The sequence below is a fragment of the Haliotis rufescens genome, unplaced genomic scaffold, assembly GCF_023055435.1.
Source record: "Haliotis rufescens isolate VD_foot unplaced genomic scaffold, xgHalRufe1.0.p SCAF_16, whole genome shotgun sequence".
NCBI classification, from domain to species: domain Eukaryota; kingdom Metazoa; phylum Mollusca; class Gastropoda; order Lepetellida; family Haliotidae; genus Haliotis; species Haliotis rufescens.
Genome location: NW_025963846.1, coordinates 25,021,065 through 25,039,040, shown reverse-complemented (window position 1 = coordinate 25,039,040; position 17,976 = coordinate 25,021,065). Strand labels below are relative to the sequence as shown.

The following is a 17,976-nucleotide window of genomic DNA, read 5'->3' as shown; positions in this document are numbered from 1 at the left end:
CAGGAATACACTACTGACAATGCCATAAAAGGTAGATTCTATACAGGTAACTACGACAGGCTGAGGTGAGATGAAATGGGGTTTAAAGTCGCGTCAAGATTGTTGCACTTATATAGCGACGTGCATGCCTCTGTGTGTGTGTGTGTGTGTGTGTGTGTGTGTGTGTTTGTGTGTGACTGCTTGTACTCGTCCGAGCTAATGCCGATTTGATAGTGCCAGCGAGATACCCCACATGAGTTTAACCTGAATACCCCACTCAGACACAGTATACTGACTCCGAGCCGACCAATCCTTGTTTAAGCCCCTTAATGCCGAGCGCCAGACAGGGTAACAACAAGTACCATCGTTTAACGTATTTTGGTATGACGCGGCCGGGGATCGAACCCCGGACCTTCCGCTCTCTGGGCGGACGCCCTACCACTAGACCACGGAGGCGGTCTTCTGTATATGAAACGTTTATGATCTCGTATAAAGAAGATATGTCTTGGGGTAGACGGATCTCGTTTGACCCGATCGCGAAGACCAACGGTAGAGATAGTCAGGTCATGATCTGATTTCAGTAAGACTGGAGATAGGTAATTGTACTTTTAATAATCAAGGATATGCTATACTAGGTGAGCCCTAATGGTGTCAACACTGATCAACATACCTCCTCATCCGGGTCCCTGTTCCAGCTGGAGGCGGGTTCCGACGCCTGCCTGTATTCCAGAACGAGGCGGGTGAAACTAGACCGATATCGCCGCACAAGCTGGACAAAGTCCCCAATCTCTCCACGACAGTCCTCCGACGCCGCCTTCACTCCCGTCCACAGTTCCTCTTCAAGTTCTGTAATGTTCTGTTGGGGAAAGCCCATTCAAACAGATGTTAAGCTTGGACATTAAGACCAATGGCCCGTTCAACAAAGCGATCTAAGCGCTATGACTGACGTCGTCCATGTTAACATTTTAGACAGTCGCACGCTAAGATTGTTTCGTAAATCGGACCTTGGGTTTTAACATAGACTTACGATACTCACAGCTATGGTCGCGTTGCGGAACGGGGCTATTAGTGTCGTAGGTCTTATAGGTTCATTAATAATTTTATCAGCTGTATGTTACGATTGCTTTGGGAAACGGGACTGGGTTACATTTCCAGAGAGCTACGTTAAGGTTTGATAATCGCAAGTCTGGTACAGGTAGAGTTTAGTGGCATCTGTGGCACAGACTTTAGTGGCATCTGTGCTGAAAAAGTGCTCGCTACAAGTTGAAACTCAGGCAGGTAATTCCGCCCATTTAACTAAGACACTCGGACAGAAAGTGCGTGGGACCACTACAACAATTCACTCATTTCTAGGTTTGCTGAACACGAATGAGGGAGAGAGAGAGAGAGAGAGAGAGAGAGAGAGAGAGAGAGAGATGAGGTGAAATTGGGTTTAACGTCGCGTTTTTTGCACTTATATAGCGACGTGTTATATATGTGTGCTTGTGGCTGCTTGTACTAGTCCGGACTGATGCCGATTTATAGTGCTAGCCCGCTGAGATACCATGCCGCAGTGGAACATGAATACCCCACTCAGACGCAGTATACTGACTCCGAGCCGACCAGTCCTTGCTTTAACCCCTTAATGCCGCGCCCCAGACAGGGTAACAACAAGTACCATCTTTTAACGTCTTTTGGTATGACGTGGCCGGGGATCGAACCCCGGACCTTCCGCACTCCGGACGGATGCTCTACCACTAGACCACGGAGGCGGTCGACAGAGAGAGGCAGAGACAGAGAGACAGAGAGAGATTAACGTAAGTGAATAATTTCGTGAAGTGAGTTTAACGCCTCTTTGAACAGTATTCCACTTACATCACGGCGTGTCAGCTTAATGTGGGAGGAAAGCCGAAGTGATGCAGGTCTCAGACGTTTACCACTTCGGTGAAACCCACGAGCACGGGTATGGTGCCGACTAACCTAGAAACATAATCGGGGCGAACAGGGATTCGAACCCACAATCATAGGTTTCTGGCGTGCCCAAGGGACGCAACTCTGCACAGCGAAATGTGGGGCCTAAGACGACTGGGCCAACCGGCTACACATAGTAACAACATTACACAGTCACATATTCGGAACTTAAAAGTGGCGTTTTGGTAAGGGGCTGCGAATTATTTAGAAGCACATAGCAGTTATATGAGCATCACTCTGAAAACACATATTTCATCTCGGTGCTGCAGAACAGCTAGAAACAACGGCGTCACTCCAAACTATTGTACACTTTAGTGCACTCGTATGCTCTTTACAAAAGCAGAGATATTTGGGCAGTTATTTAAAGGAGATCTTACACCACTTCAAAACAACAGGGCATGCGTATTAGTTGGCATTCCATGTCTTTGACACATGCGTTATATGTAATATGATAGGAACTTGTCCATGCAAACTCAGACAGACCATCCGGTGCGTGCAATTCTTTAGTGTATCGGATAGAAGATTCAAACCAGTGCATGAGTGAGTTAATAGGGTTTTAGGTCGATTTTAGTTGTAGTCCAACAATATCACGTCAAGGATACCATATATTGGCTTGAGTTCCGATGTCTAGAACAGAACCTAAGTGAGTGAGTGAGTATGGTTTTACGCCGCTTTTAGCAATATTCCAGCAATATCACGGCGGGGACACCAGAAATGGGCTTCACACATTGTACCCATGTCGGGAATCGAACCCGGGTCTTCGGCGTGACGAGCGAACGCTTTAACCACTAGGCTACCCGACCGCCCCTACAGAACCTAAGGCTTCGGCGTGAAGAACGAACGCTTTGACCACAAGGCTCTAACCCGCCCTCCACCCCCTTTAATACTGTTACTTATATCTGTTAGCCGCACTCAGCGATATTCCAGCTATACGACGGAAACTGTAAATATCCAGTGATTGACATCATGAGCATCGAACTACCCATTGGGATACGATGACATGCATCAACCAAGTCAGCGAGTCTGACCACCCGATCCCTTTAGTCGCCTCTTACGACAGCATGGGTTGCTGAAGATCAATTCTAACCCCTATTTTCGGTGTGGAACTTCTACCGCATAATTGGTTGCTTGGCTTAAAATGAACGTGTTTTGTAATTGTTCTCATTATATCATCCATTTTTACCAATTGGATAAAGATGTCGATAGTGTTATATCAATGTATAAATAGGACCAATTACTGTTGAGAAAATGTATTATATTCTTAGAACAAAGGATCATTTTGTTCACCTTACCTTTCGTATAATATTAGCAGCATCCGGGTTAGTAAAGACACACCAATCAGAATTAGTAGAAACTGGATCAAACAAGATTATACTGGATATTGAGCGTTCACTTGCTTTCTTGGCGATATTCACATCGTGAACACTACGAACGCTAAAGCTGCCATAGTCACGTGGATCGCGCGTAACGCTCGAATCTAATCTCCACCAATCATCGTTCAAACGGAAAGGACCGGTTTCATCCGGTATGGACAGGACGTCGGAATCTTCACTGTCAAGGTCACTGTCAGTAGCGTCACTGCTCAGACCCCCAGTGGACTCCGTCTTCCGGCTTTTCTCCGTCCCCGATCGTCTTCTGCCAGACTTCAAGCCACGCCTCTTCCTCACGTTAGCACTCTTTGGTCTCACCATCCGGGTTCTAGTGGGCGTTGACTCTTCGTCTTCTTCCGTGATGGCGAACTCTGACAAGCTGTGGTTGCGTCTTAGATGAAGGCGGTAGTTGTTGCCGTGGTCAGTGGGCGCCATTTCCGGTCGATGTCGCGATCCCGACCCGTATAACGACCGGGGGGTTCCAGGACCTTCCTGGTTCGACTCGAAGAAGTGGCGTTCCAGTTCCCTCGCGTCCACACCCCCCGGGCGGCCCCTCCCGACCTCGGAGATCCCCGAGTCGTGGGAGTCGGACAGAGCCAATCCCTCCTGTTCATGCCTAGAGATGCTTGACCTCACGGCCACCGTCGCTGGGCCGTTGCACGTGCTGAAGCCGCTCCCCATGCCGGCGTCGCCAGCGGCTAGTAGACGTGGGTGGGTCTGGTTTGGGGCAGCGTCATGTGGTTTTCATGCTGAAAAACAAAGTATACATACATATATGTGAAAAGTCGTGTTTGTTAATCGTTTCAGGAAAAACAGTCCCAGAGGTTTCATCGCAAACTTGTCACCAAGGTTAGAGGGGTTTTACGCCGCTTTGAACAATATTCCAGTTATGTCACGGGTGAGGTGAGGTGAAATGGGGTTTAACGTCGTTAAGAGTATTACATTTATATAGCGACGTGCGTGTACATGTGTGTGTGTGGCTGCTTGTACTATAGCTAGTCCGGACTGATGCCGATTTATAGTGCTAGCACACTGAGATACCATGCCGCAGTTTAACATGAATACCCCACTCAGACACAGTATACTGACTCCGAGCCGACCAGTCCTTGTTTTAGCCCCTTAATGCCGAGCGCCAGACAGGGTTACAACAAGTACCATTTTTTAACGTCTTTTGGTATTACGCAGCCGGGGATCGAACCCCATACCTTCCGCTCTCCGGGCGCTCTACCACTAGACCACGGAGGCGGTCAGTTATCTTCACAGCGGGTCAGCTAAATGTGGGAAGGGACTCTAAGCCCCAAGTAAGGCAAGTTCTAGGCGTGTACGAGTTAGGCGAAACCCGTGGAAACAGAATGATGTCTGTCATAAACCAAGAATCATAATCGGGGCGAATCTGAAATTCGAACCCACGATGACCGGATTCCGGTACGACAAAGGGGCGCAACTCCGCACTGCGACTAGTGGCGCTTTAGAATGGTGGGCTTCCGGTGGCACTGCTTTTCAAACAAAGATAAAAGTATATATGGTAAAAAGAACCATTGTAAAAAAATATGTCTTATTCATCTAATAACGTTACTTAAAACGTTGACATTTTAACAAAATATCTATTTTGTCAGATCACTTGATAAAATAAACATGATATATGATAAGAAAAGCCAAACATGCTCCAGGTATTATCATACAGACTAATTAACGTCTTGACGTCATACAGACTCATTAACGTCTTGACGTCAACATGGTACTGTCTGCAATCGGGCATGCACCCAATTCAAAACACGTCAAGTTGATCAATCAAAGGGAGGTTACTCTTCCATGACTACTGCCTGAGCTAGCGGGTTTCAGCGCGAACAGAAAACACCTGCATAGAATTACATGAATAAAGTGTGATAATAATCTGACGCAATTTCGATTAATCATAAGCGACAAACATATCAGCAAATATAATCAAGTAATGTTATTATTCACATCATTAATCCAGAACGTTCAATACTACAACAGAAATATTTGTCATTACAACAAATTATTATAAAACCAAGTCCTTGTGTCATGTCTCAAATGGTACGTGTTCTGACGGCCCGCCCAAACTTGAGTTAAAATCCACCCCATCTACACCCGGCCCCTCATTCCACGGTGAGCCAGATAGGGTAATATTTCATAGTTCATATACAAGTATAATCGCTTGTCAGTGTGGCCATTTGTACTAGAGATAAACATTTCTGTGACGCGAGGGAGATTGTAGGTGATGTCTATTCCATATCGATCCACTTCAATAGATACAGGCTTAATACTCGGAGATTGCACGACAGGCGGTATACGTCATTCGGGTCAGTACAAAACTATTGGCGTTTTTAGATGAGCTTTAAAACTGTCCGAAGTGTTGGTGATCTCAGTATTACTTATCTACATGGAATAATTCACCTGTACTACATGTTGTTTTTGCCCCGTGAAGATCCGGGATAGAATAGGTCTTCAGAAACCCATGCTTGCCGTAAAAGGTGACTATGCTTGTCGTAAGAAGCGACTAAAGGGATCGGGTGGTCAGACTTGCTGACTTGGTTGATGCATGTCATCGTATCCCAATTGCGTGGATCGATGCTAATGATTTCAATCACTGGATTGCCTGGTCCATACTCAATTATTTACAGACCGCCGTCATATAGCTGGAATATTGCTGAGTGCGGGGTAAGACAACAAACAAACAAACAAACAAACAAACAAAAAATGTCATTGTTCGTGGTTGGGTTGATGGAAGAATTATTTACAAAAGCCAGTATGTCTGTAGACACATGTCGGATATAATTTATGATAGTACCTAAATGTGGAATCAACTTTAAACAGTAGTGAAAGGAGAATGTTCTTTAAAAGTATTTAAACAGAAAATATGCCAGAAACTAAACCAATGTCCCTTGTATTTATCTGATAGGAAATAGGCAAGCACATATTTTACATACAAGGCACACATGTAATTATTTTAAAATTTATTTTATTCAAAATATCATATGTGAAATTGTGGTTCAAATTCTGAAAGTGTTTTGCATCATTTCATCAAATGTCGTAATTCATATAATTTTCATGTTCACATTCGGGTCCATTCATAAAATTTACACCGCTATTTTGCCCTTTATGCCAAATGGAATCTGTTTCGGCGGACAATCAAGACTGGTTATATTCTTGCATATTCTTGTTGTTTGCATGTATTGATAAATTGATCATTATGCACAGTGAATGCTGCGCTATACAAATGCATAAATTATTATTATTATGAAGATGATGATGATGATGATTATTATTATTATTATTATCATTCTGTACTTTTGAAAAGGAAAGAGGATCGAGTAAGGGTCTGGAGCTTTTCCTCAATCCTACTGACAGACAATAAAATACTGGAATAATTGGACATCGGATACTAACACTTCCTCCATGAAACGATGAGACGACGGTAATGCTGATACTTGGAAGCATGCCCACCTAACAAGGAATTTACAGTATATTCAGAACAGATGATGGCTTAATGGCCTATTGTTTAAAGCATCAGTCATCACGCCGGGGACCGGGTTTGATTCCCTATTGGGTACTTTGGATGTTGTCAAATCTCGGTGTCCCTAGCCGCGATATTCTATAAGCGGCTTAAAACCATACTCACACAACAAATACATAGGAATAGTTAACAGTCGTATATGACTGTGAAGTATTGGTAAAATATCGTCTGGTTTGAAAGACACAGAAAGCATATATTGTAATTTAAACTTTAATTCAATCTCACGTGTTTGGTTGTGAATTTGACCTACATTGAAAGGGTGGTTTGAGTCTAACTACAATATAAAAAAAGAAAATGTCCAAGGTAAACGTAACTTTGGTATATAAACTTTTTGATAACAGAAAATAAATAATAATCATGATGATGTATACTTTGTGACGTTAAACACGGTTCAATCTTCTGTGTATGCAATGCACCACAATGGTAGAATGATGTCATTTTAATGCATACCGCGCGAAAAAGAACGTTGCACCTCAATTTGACTATCAATTTTATACCTGCTGTATCTAATTAGGGATGGGAATAACTAGATCTTTCACATAAGCTTGTGTAAATAATACAAACAATGGTTGGCACTATTTGTTCTTGAAATTGTTTAAATGTTGAATTTTCAAAAAATATAATTCTTATTAAACGCGACAAAACCCTTTCCATTCTCACAAGAAATCGCCGCTTAAAGCAGAGTGGATTGCTCGATTCTGACTACATCATAAGCATGCGCTAATGAATCACTATCAAGTAGTGATGATATATTGAGCTATGGGTCAATCTTCAGTCAATCACGAGAACACTTCATGTCGAACTGTGATTAATAAGAACAATTTTACAGAGTTACTTATGCACGTAATATGACCTTTTAAAAGAAGCCAAACGATCTATCATAAATTATCTACCGACACGCATTCTATAAAAATGACAGACCGAGGAGGCAAGTCAACTACCTTCTAAAACACAACCCTGTATTGACTATTGAGACGAGGTGGGTCGTGGAGGTATATATTATGTCGGCATGGAGGCATACGTCGCTTTGACCCGCCGGTCTGCTTGTTGACACTGTCAAACTGAAGCTTGTTACAAAGCGGTTGATTTCATTGATCGCTAATATATTTTCTTTATCTTAAAATACAAACTTGCTACTCTATTACGGGCTTATTCGAGTCGGCTTTAAGCTGACACCTTGTTAGGTGTTAAGGACGATACTTGGCCTCCAGACAATGTGGTTGTGATTTAACTAGTCTGTTGGCCTTAACACTTTTCAACACACTGATCTACACGTTGGCCTTAACACTATTCAACACACTGGTCTACACGTTGGCCTTAATATGTTTCAACACCCTGATCTACACGTTGGCCTTAACACTTTTCAACACACTGATCTACACGTTGGCCTTAACACTATTCAACACACTGATCTACACGTTGGCATTAACACTATTCAACACACGGATCTACACGTTGTTCTTAACACTTTTCAACACACTGGTCTACACGTTTGTTTTAACACTTTTCAACACACTGATCTACACGTTGGCCTTAACACTTTTCAACACACGGATCTACACGTTGGCCTTTACACTGTTCAACACACTGGTCTACACGTTTGTTTCAACACTTTTCAACACACTGATCTACACGTTGGCCTTAACACTATTCAACACACGGATCTACACGTTGGCCTTAACACTATTCAACACACTGGCCTACACGCTGGCCTTAACACTGTTCAACACACTGGTCTACACGTTTGTTTTAACACTTTTCAACACACTGATCTACACGTTGGCCTTAACACTTTTCAAAACACTGATCTACACGTTGGGCTTAACACTTTTCAACACACTGATCTACACGTTGGGCTTAACACTTTTCAACACACTGATCTACACGTTGGCCTTAACACTATTCAACACACGGATCTACACGTTGGCCTTAACACTGTTCAACACACTGATCTACACGTTGGGCTTAACACTTTTCAACACACTGATCTACACGTTGGGCTTAACACTTTTCAACACACTGGTCTACACGTTGGGCTTAACACTGTTCAACACACTGATCTACACGTTGGCCTTAACACTTTTCAACACACTGGTCTACACGTTGGGCTTAACACTTTTCAACACACTGATCTACACGTTTGTTTTAACACTTTACAACACACGGATCTAAACGTTGGCCTTAACACTTTTCAACACACTGATCTACACGTTGGCCTTAACACTATTCAACACACTGGTCTACACGTTGGCCTTAATATGTTTCAACACCCTGATCTACACGTTGGCCTTAACACTTTTCAACACACGGATCTACACGTTGGCCTTAACACTATTCAACACACTGGTCTACACGTTTGTTTTAACACTTTTCAACACACGGATCTACACGCTGGCCTTAACACTTTTCAACACACGGATCTACACGTTGGCCTTAACACTTTTCAAAACATTCATCTACACGTTGGCCTTAACACTTTTCAACACACTGGTCAACACGTTGGCCTTAACACTGTTCAACACATGGATCTACACGCTGGCCTTAACACTATTCAACGCACGGATCTACACGTGGGCCTTTACACTGTTCAAAACACTTATCTACACGTTGGCCTTAACACTTTTCAACACACTGGTCTACACGTTGACCTTCACACTTTTCAACACACTGATCTACACGTTGGCCTTAACACTTTTCAAAACACTGATCTACACGTTTGTTTTAACACTTTACAACAAACGGATCTACACGCTGGCCTTAACACTTTTCAACACACTGATCTACACGTTGGCCTTAACACTTTTCAACACACTGATCTACACGTTGGCCTTAACACTTTTCAAAACACTGATGTACACGTTGGCCTTAACACTTTTCAACACACGGATCTACGCGTTGGCCTTAACACTTTTCAAAACACTGGTCTACACGTTGGCCTTAACACTTTTCAACACACTGGTCTACACGTTGGCCTTAACACTTTTCAACACACGGATCTACACGTTGGCCTTAACACTTTTCAAAACACTGATCTACACGTTTGCCTTAACACTTTTCAAAACACTGGTCTACACGTTGGCCTTAACACTTTTCAACACACTGGTCTACACGTTGGCCTTAACACTTTTCAACACACTGATCTACACGTTGGCCTTAACACTTTTCATTACACTGGTCTACACGTTGGCCTTAACACTTTTCAACACACTGATCTACACGTTGGCCTTAACACTGTTCAAAACACTGAACTATACGTTGGCCTTAACACTTTTCAACACACTGATCTACACGTTGGCCTTAACACTGTTCAACACACTGGTCAACACGTTGGCCTTAACACTTTTCAATACACTGGTCTACACGTTGGCCTTAACACTTTTCAACACACTGATCTACACGTTGGGCTTAACACTTTTCAAAACACTGAACTATACGTTGGCCTTAACACTTTTCAACACATAGTCAACACGTTGGCCTTAACACTTTTCAACACACTAGTCAACACGTTGGCCTTAACACTTTTCAACACACTGGTCTACACGTTGGCCTTAACACTTTTCAACACACTGGTCTACACGTTGGCCTTAACACTTTTCAACACACTGGTCTACACGTTGGCCTTAACGCTGTTCAAAACACTGATCTAAACGTTGGCCTTAACACTATTCAACACACTGATCTACACGTTGGCCTTAACACTTTTCAACACACTGGTCTACACGTTGGCCTTAACACTTTTCAAAACACTGGTCTACACGTTGGCCTTAACACTTTTCATTACACTGATCTACACGTTGTTCTTAACACTTTTCAACATACTGATCTACACGTTGGCCTTAACATTTTTCAAAACACTGATCTACACGTTGGCCTTAACACTATTCAACACACTGGTCAACACGTTGGCCTTAACACTTTTCAACACACTGATCTACATGTTGGCCTTAATGCTGTTCAAAACACGGATCTACACGTTGGCCTTAACACTGTTCAACACACTGATCTAGACGTTGGCCTTAACACTGTTCAACACACTTATCTACACGTTGTTCTTAACACTTTTTTCAACACACTAGTCAACACGTTGGCCTTAACACTATTCAACACAATGATCTACACGTTGGCCTTAACACTATTCAACACACTGATCTACACGTTGGCCTTAACACTGTTCAACACATTGATCTACACGTTGGCCTTGACAATGTTCAACACAATGACCTTCACACCCACTCACTCATTTTATCAAATGGACCCGACTTCACCTCAGTCAATAGTGTTTGTGTGATTCGGTCGCTTAAGCAGTCTGTACAGCCTGGAGATGGGAGGGCCAACACACATGGCAGCTCAATGTATGGTAAATTAGTCGTGACATCGGGGTCACATCGGCGGCTGGCGGCGATTACAATACAAGATAACGCTGTGTCGGTTTTCGCCCAATGTCAGAGACAAATCCATCTACAGAGGATATGGGTGTGGCATGGACTCTCTCAACCACATGCCGTGATATCTATATCATAGTACAGGAGGTCATGTTATAGTTATTTGCAATGTCTACCTTTTGTCTCAGGAACAAGAGTAAAATTGTTACTGATATCCATGGTGTATTAAATGCACCATCACACTGGAGACATGGCCCTTTTTCATGTTTGGCAGATCGGCATTAGCAGGATCACGTGATGTACTGCTAGGAAACATTAAGTACCTGTGGCATGAAGGAATCAGTCTTGTGTATCTAATCTCGGTAGGATATAGATTTTATAAGACGGCTTCAGAGGCAGGGGATGGAGACATGAGCACGGAGGATGAGGAAGGGTGAATAAAAACGGAGAGAGAAGTAAGTATGGTCTTAAGCCGCTTTTAGCAATATTCCAGCAATAGCACGACGGGGAAACAAGAAATGGGCTTCCGTTGTACCAGTGTGAGGAAATGAACCTAGGGCTTCGGCGTGACGAGCGAACGCTTTAACCACTAGGCTACCCAATCAGGTGGAAGAAAGGCGACCTTGCTTGTAATTTAGCGTTAGATAGGACAATCATAAAAAATACCATGAGTGGGTTGGGTTTAACGTCGCTTCTAACCTTATTCCAGTTGTATCACGGGCCCGTGAAGATCCGGGGTGGAACAGGTCTTCAGCAACACATGTTTGCCGTTAAAGGTGACTATGCTTGTCGTTAGAGGCGACTAAGGGATCGGGTGGTCAGGCTCGGTGACTTGGTTGATGCATGTCATCGTATCCCAAATATTGATATCACAAAGCGTTAATCCGGATGGTATGGGACACAAGGGAAATTGTCCGGGTTGTCAGTGCAGGATTAGCGAATAAGTTTTTAGTACTTTTTTTAGGGGTGAATAATTTATGGGGTATTTAGATGTCACCGACATAACCTCATTAACTGTTGTACTTAAATCGTAAAAGGCGACTATGCTTGTCATAAGAGGCGATCGGGTGGACGGGCTCGGTGACTTGGTTGATGCATGTCATCGTATCCCAATTGCGTGGATCGAAGCTCATGATGTCAATCACTGGATTGTCTGGTCTTGACTGGATTATTCACAGACCGCTGTCATATAGCTGGAATATTGCTGAGTGCGTTAAACAACAAACAAACAAACAAACAGTTGTTTCACGGCGTGTCGGCTTGTCACATTAATGTTTATATTTTTATATTATTTTCTATACACGACACAGGCCAAGCCAAATCAATTTAATGGAGCTCTTCATAAATAAAGCACTGTAATTCGCGTATGATACCATCTGGAGATGACTCGCATCACCTTTTCGCGAACACCTGGTGTCATCACTATTTAAAAGTGATCATAAACGCATGCTCAGGATACAGTCAGATGCGTACAATCGACTCAACTTTTAGCAGAGATTTCATGTGGATATGGAAAGTGTTTTGTCGCTATTATATTTACTATCTTTTAATTATTTTGTGCTATTTTCTACAAGATGTTATGATCTTTCTTTCTTTGTTGTTTAACGCCGCACTCCGCAATATTCCAGCTATATGACGGCAGTCTGTAAATAATCTAGTGTGCACACCGTGCGTGAGTGAGTGAGTGAGTTGGGTTTAACGCCGCTTTTAACATTATTCCAGTCATATCACGGCGTGTCAGCTTAATGTGGGAGAAAAGCCCGAAGTGACACAGGCCTCTGTTTACCACTTCAGTGAAACCCACGAGCACGGGTATGGTGCTGACAAACCTAGAAACATAATCGGGGCGAACCGGGATTCGAACCTACAATCACACGTTCCTGGCGTGCCCATGGGACGCAACTCTGCACAGCGAATCGCGGCGCCTTAGACGACTGGTTCAACTATGAACATGTGGAGTATGAACAATGAACTACAAGACAATATCGATTTACATAGTGCGACGTGAAGGTAATAATAAACATAGAAAACGACAGGCAGAGTAGCGTATAAGCAAGCAATAGACACATCCTACAAACACTATTAGCTATTCAGAAAGTCATTACGGCCGCTCCTACAGGTGAACGGCCTAGATCAGTACATGCAGAAACGCAGCGCAGGAGCTAATTGGTGCAGTGTTTACCACAACTCTTTGTAAATGGCGGTAATGTCATGCTAAAATTATTTTCTGAATACCAGAATGTGCGATTGCCCTTTTGCACTATATTTTGGCAATTTGAAATGACGTTGTTCAATAGAGCCGGTGGTATCATTTCGACTTGAAAATATTTCCGGATATGAAGTACCGTACTTGATTACATTATTAGGCTATTACGTAGGCGGGTAGATGGGCATGTTGTCGCTGCTTAAAATAAGAATACAAAACTTTTAAATGATCTTGACTAAAAAAACTCATAACTAAAGTAACGGTGACCATGTTCCTGTATCATATACATTGTAATGACTTTGAAAAGCATATAAACAAAAGTCACTCTTTTTCTTTGACGATTAAAGATAACGCATGTGTTCGATTCAATGTGGACCCCTTACGCTTTCTAAATATATTTTTTTATAAAAATAATTGAGACATTTTTCGGAGCATTTTGTGTTCTTGAATTTTCATTCCTTATTAGAAGTGTGCATCGGTTTGAGGCGATATTTTTCTTTCAACCATACACATTAACATGACATTAAACAACCCCGATGTGTCTTGACAACTGGTTTGTTTTACATAAGTTGGAAAACTGGCGAATCTGTGTCAACATAAAGACCATATCTTCAAAATAATTACTGATTTTCAGCAAACAAAATAATTATACAATCAGAGTAATTTTTGCGTTCGACTTTAATCATAATAACATAAAATTTGTTTGCTTATTTAAGAGACTGAACTACAGCGAGGGGGTGCATTATTGTTCTTGTGACCACACCCACACCCACAATAAAATACTCGCACCTACCTAATGCCAGAAAAAATTAAATACATTGCAGATTTACATATAATGAAGATTGCAGTATTTTTCACATAAAAAATATAACATTCACCGGCTACAGAGCATTATATTCGAATATGATGTGTTCGTCACATTGCTGAAAAATGTATTATTTTTTTCAGAGTACACACATTACCAAATACAGGTTTTTTTGTTTCCACCCCTCAATGTTTATTTTACACAAGGAAATAGGACAACGTTACTTTTAAAAAGGAGCCATCTCGCGTCCCCCAGAAGTTGACAACTATGTCCAAATAACGCGGTCAGTTTTACGATCATAAACAGACCCGTTACATTTTGCACATCATGCAATGGTGTGGTAAGATTGTTCCCCATCTGCCCTTTCGGCCGCTACCATTTGGTCATGATGACCCAAGAATAAAAATATAGTCACTCACGTCTCTGTGGACAGGGCGTCACTATTCAACCAATGTGATCTCAGGTGATATACAATCTCAGTGGCACAGTCAAGTATCCAGCATTGTCACCAAATGTCTACAAACTCGACTCAAGACGGCCCCAACTCGACACACAACGTCCACAGTTGTCAACAAGCGTCCTCTACCTGACGATGGCTTGGTCTCGAACAGATTAACGCAGGGTGTTGTTGGGTGGATTAGTGACGGAGCGATTAAGACACAGGTATATCCGATAATCCCAGGTTGATAAAGCCCTTACCCTACCACCTCACAAGCCTAAAATCTTCACCCTGACCAAGCTGCTAGAGAATCCACAGCTAGTCATTCCTCCCATACGGCCTTGTATGTTAATAAACTGTGTGTATACCTTGTCCGATAACATCAGCCGCGCGTGGACGCCACATTGTACGGAGTTCTTAAGCTGCTTACCGTGAAACCTTTTCAAGTTAAGAGTCGCGCACTTATCGTACCGAGAGAAGAAAATGTAATTAATGCAGTTAGACGTCACTTCCGGCGGTTGTAATAATCTTATCGGGGTTGACAAAGTGAATGCACATATTGCCTGTATCTATACAGTAGCAAATAACGGTGGATAATTGATCGTTTTTTGTGTGCGAAATACCTGACGTGTTTCGGCGAGCTACAACGGTTGTATTCAACTCGCGTTAAATCATGTACGGAATTTGCAAATATGTTGAACAGTGATACCCTACCTATGTCTATCTTTAAAGAGGTCTATTGGCTGTCCTAGCAAGTTTGGTTCAAGCCGTTCAAATAAATTCTGGTTGTCTGCTTTTTCAATTCTGTCATGTATATCGATCTTAGAGCCAATGGTAGCTTGCGGCCTAATTACACGGAGGCAATGTCAGTTTTATACATAGCGCTATAATGACAGTTGTCTAGACCTAGCCTGGAAATGGACACCAGACTGTGGGTCTTTGGCCCACTTTATAGCCTTACACACCGGTGAAAACGCTGCCGCAAATCAAACGTGTAACCAGTAACAAACACGTGTTTTTTTTATATGTCGATCGGAAAAGAATTATTTTATTTTATTAATCCTCTTCTAAAGAATTGACTAATAATAATAATAATATCCTAATCATCATCATCATCATCATTTTTATTTTTATTATAATAATAATCATCCATAAGTCCATTTATAGTGCACTATTAATTCACCAAGTGAATATTCAAGAGGTTACATTATTACTAACCAAGTTGGATCAGTGTGCACTCAACTTTCATTATTCTCAGCTCCCTGGGGATTATACAACCCAGCAGATATGATTTTTTTTGTAAATAAAAAGAAGCAGGCAGTTTGAACGATACTCGTTGCTGTAGGTATTGACTGTGAAATTCAAGCGAATTCTAATTATGTTTTCAATTATTCGTACAGCGAAAGATCTGAATATACACATACAAAAAATCTATTTTGTGTGTTAAAACGTCAACGTCAGAGAATAATCAGTTTCGAATATCTGTTGAACAGATTCCACTTGGCGTAGAAGGCGAAATAGCGGTGAAAAATATATGAATGGATCACTGAAAATTAGTGATGACAGGTGCTCCCGGAAAAAGATAAGCATGTCCTGCCCTATCGATAGCAGCGACCACTCACACTATTTTCATTGACAGTAAGGGGTTCTGTTTTGTTTTGTTTGTTTGTTTATTTGTTTGTTTAATAACGCCGCACTCAGCAATATTCCAGCTATATAACGGCGGTCTGTAAAATAAACGAGTCTGGACAAGTCAATCCAGTGATTGACATCATGAGCATCGATCCACGCAATTGGGATCAATGACATGTATCAACCAAGTCAGCGAGCCTGACCACCCGATCCCGTTAGTCGCCTTTTACGGCAAGTATGGGTTGCTGAAGGCCTATATATTCTACCCCGTATCTTCACGGGTCAGTAAGGGTTTCTGAAAACACTCTGTAGAGGTCAGAGCATGGGACCGGTCATATTCAGTAAATTCCTCTGAACTTCTACCATAAAATGTTTGAACTGATCAGCCCGTCGTTTCTGTGTTTGACAATTATTTTATCTTTTTTTTCTCAATTTATTCACCCTTCGTAATAATGACACATCAACAATCATTAAGTCTATTATATAGTTAATTTGATAGATACACTCTACTCTAAACAATTAACGGAGCAGATTTAATCCTAAATATATAATTCATTGTTTAGTATATGACATAGATGTGTCTGACCTACACACTCTGAGCTCACAGCTTCTCGCCTTGCTGTTTACACACTCGCGATATTCTCGCCCTCGCTCCTTGTGTCAAGTGTGGCTGTCATGTCCTCCGAATGTCTGATGCGCGTGCTGTCCGTGGAAGGCAGATTGCACGTGCTGTCAATGGAAGGAAGTTACAGATTGCACGTGCAGTCCGTGAAATGTACTTTTCGTATTCAATTTGTCATTAATTTCAAGGTATGAGATGGCGTTTATCCGGAGCTATTTGCACGTCGCTGAACAACCGCAGGAGCCGATATTGCCGAAACGTTACTTCATATAATACATCAGCTGATGTACAGGCCTACAGTTCGGATTAAAACAATGAAGTTGTATGCCTATTACTATCAATTACACCTTTTTATAAATTATATAAATACACTGAGAAAGGGATGCATACAATTTCATAGTTGTAATCGAAACCGCAGATTTATGAAGCTTGTGTCAAAAACGTAATCGCGTTTATATTTTTGACTTGTCCATCACTGTCACATAATTACAAGCGGTTTTCACAATTATAATGATATAAAAATAAATTCTCGAAACGTTTGCTTCTCTATACCATGTTTAGAAGCATACGTACACAAATACACAGGGGACTTGGAGTGTTGTTTAAGAAAGGATTTTCTTTCTCAATCAGCGCTTCAAAACATACAAAATGATTCCCCGCCAGTGGAGCCAAACACACCTGACAACACAGTTTTCAGAGCATCCAGCGTGGTCAGTGAACGGCAGTTACAGTTTTATCATTTAGCGTGTTTTGTGAAAGACCAGGGGTTTTTTGGCTTCAAAATATATTGTCCGCCCCTTGATGATGTGGCGTGCTGGGTACAGGCGCATCTTCGTCCAGTGTAACATCCTACGACACAGGTATTTCCCCACCGGTGGGGCAGGATACGTTCACCTATTCGCGAACACAAGGTATCATTACTATTTGATAGTGAATCATAAACAGTTGATATAGTCGGAATTGTACTATCGACTCTGCTCGTGCAGAGATTTCAATTGGACATGGAAAGGGTTTTGTCGCTTTATTTACTGATACAGGTTCGTCTGTGGTCAG

General features: G+C 42.1%; 1 protein-coding gene across 3 annotated transcripts in view; it reads right to left on the bottom strand.

The window, feature by feature from the left end:
* The window catches only part of LOC124133785, a 78,561-nt gene that overhangs the window by 21,301 nt on the left and 39,284 nt on the right, over nucleotides 1-17,976 (bottom strand). For 2 of the 3 annotated variants that reach the window (XM_046498321.2, XM_046498319.2), the window contains exons 2-3: nucleotides 3,222-4,048; nucleotides 650-835 (exon numbers count right to left, since the gene is read on the bottom strand). In XM_046498321.2, coding sequence (XP_046354277.1) covers nucleotides 650-835; nucleotides 3,222-3,980 — 945 coding nt within the window. In that variant the 5' untranslated portion in view covers nucleotides 3,981-4,048. Of the gene's footprint in view, nucleotides 1-649; nucleotides 836-3,221; nucleotides 4,049-14,649; nucleotides 15,037-17,976 lie in introns of those variants that run through there. The other variant, XM_046498320.2, reaches the window with a different exon arrangement.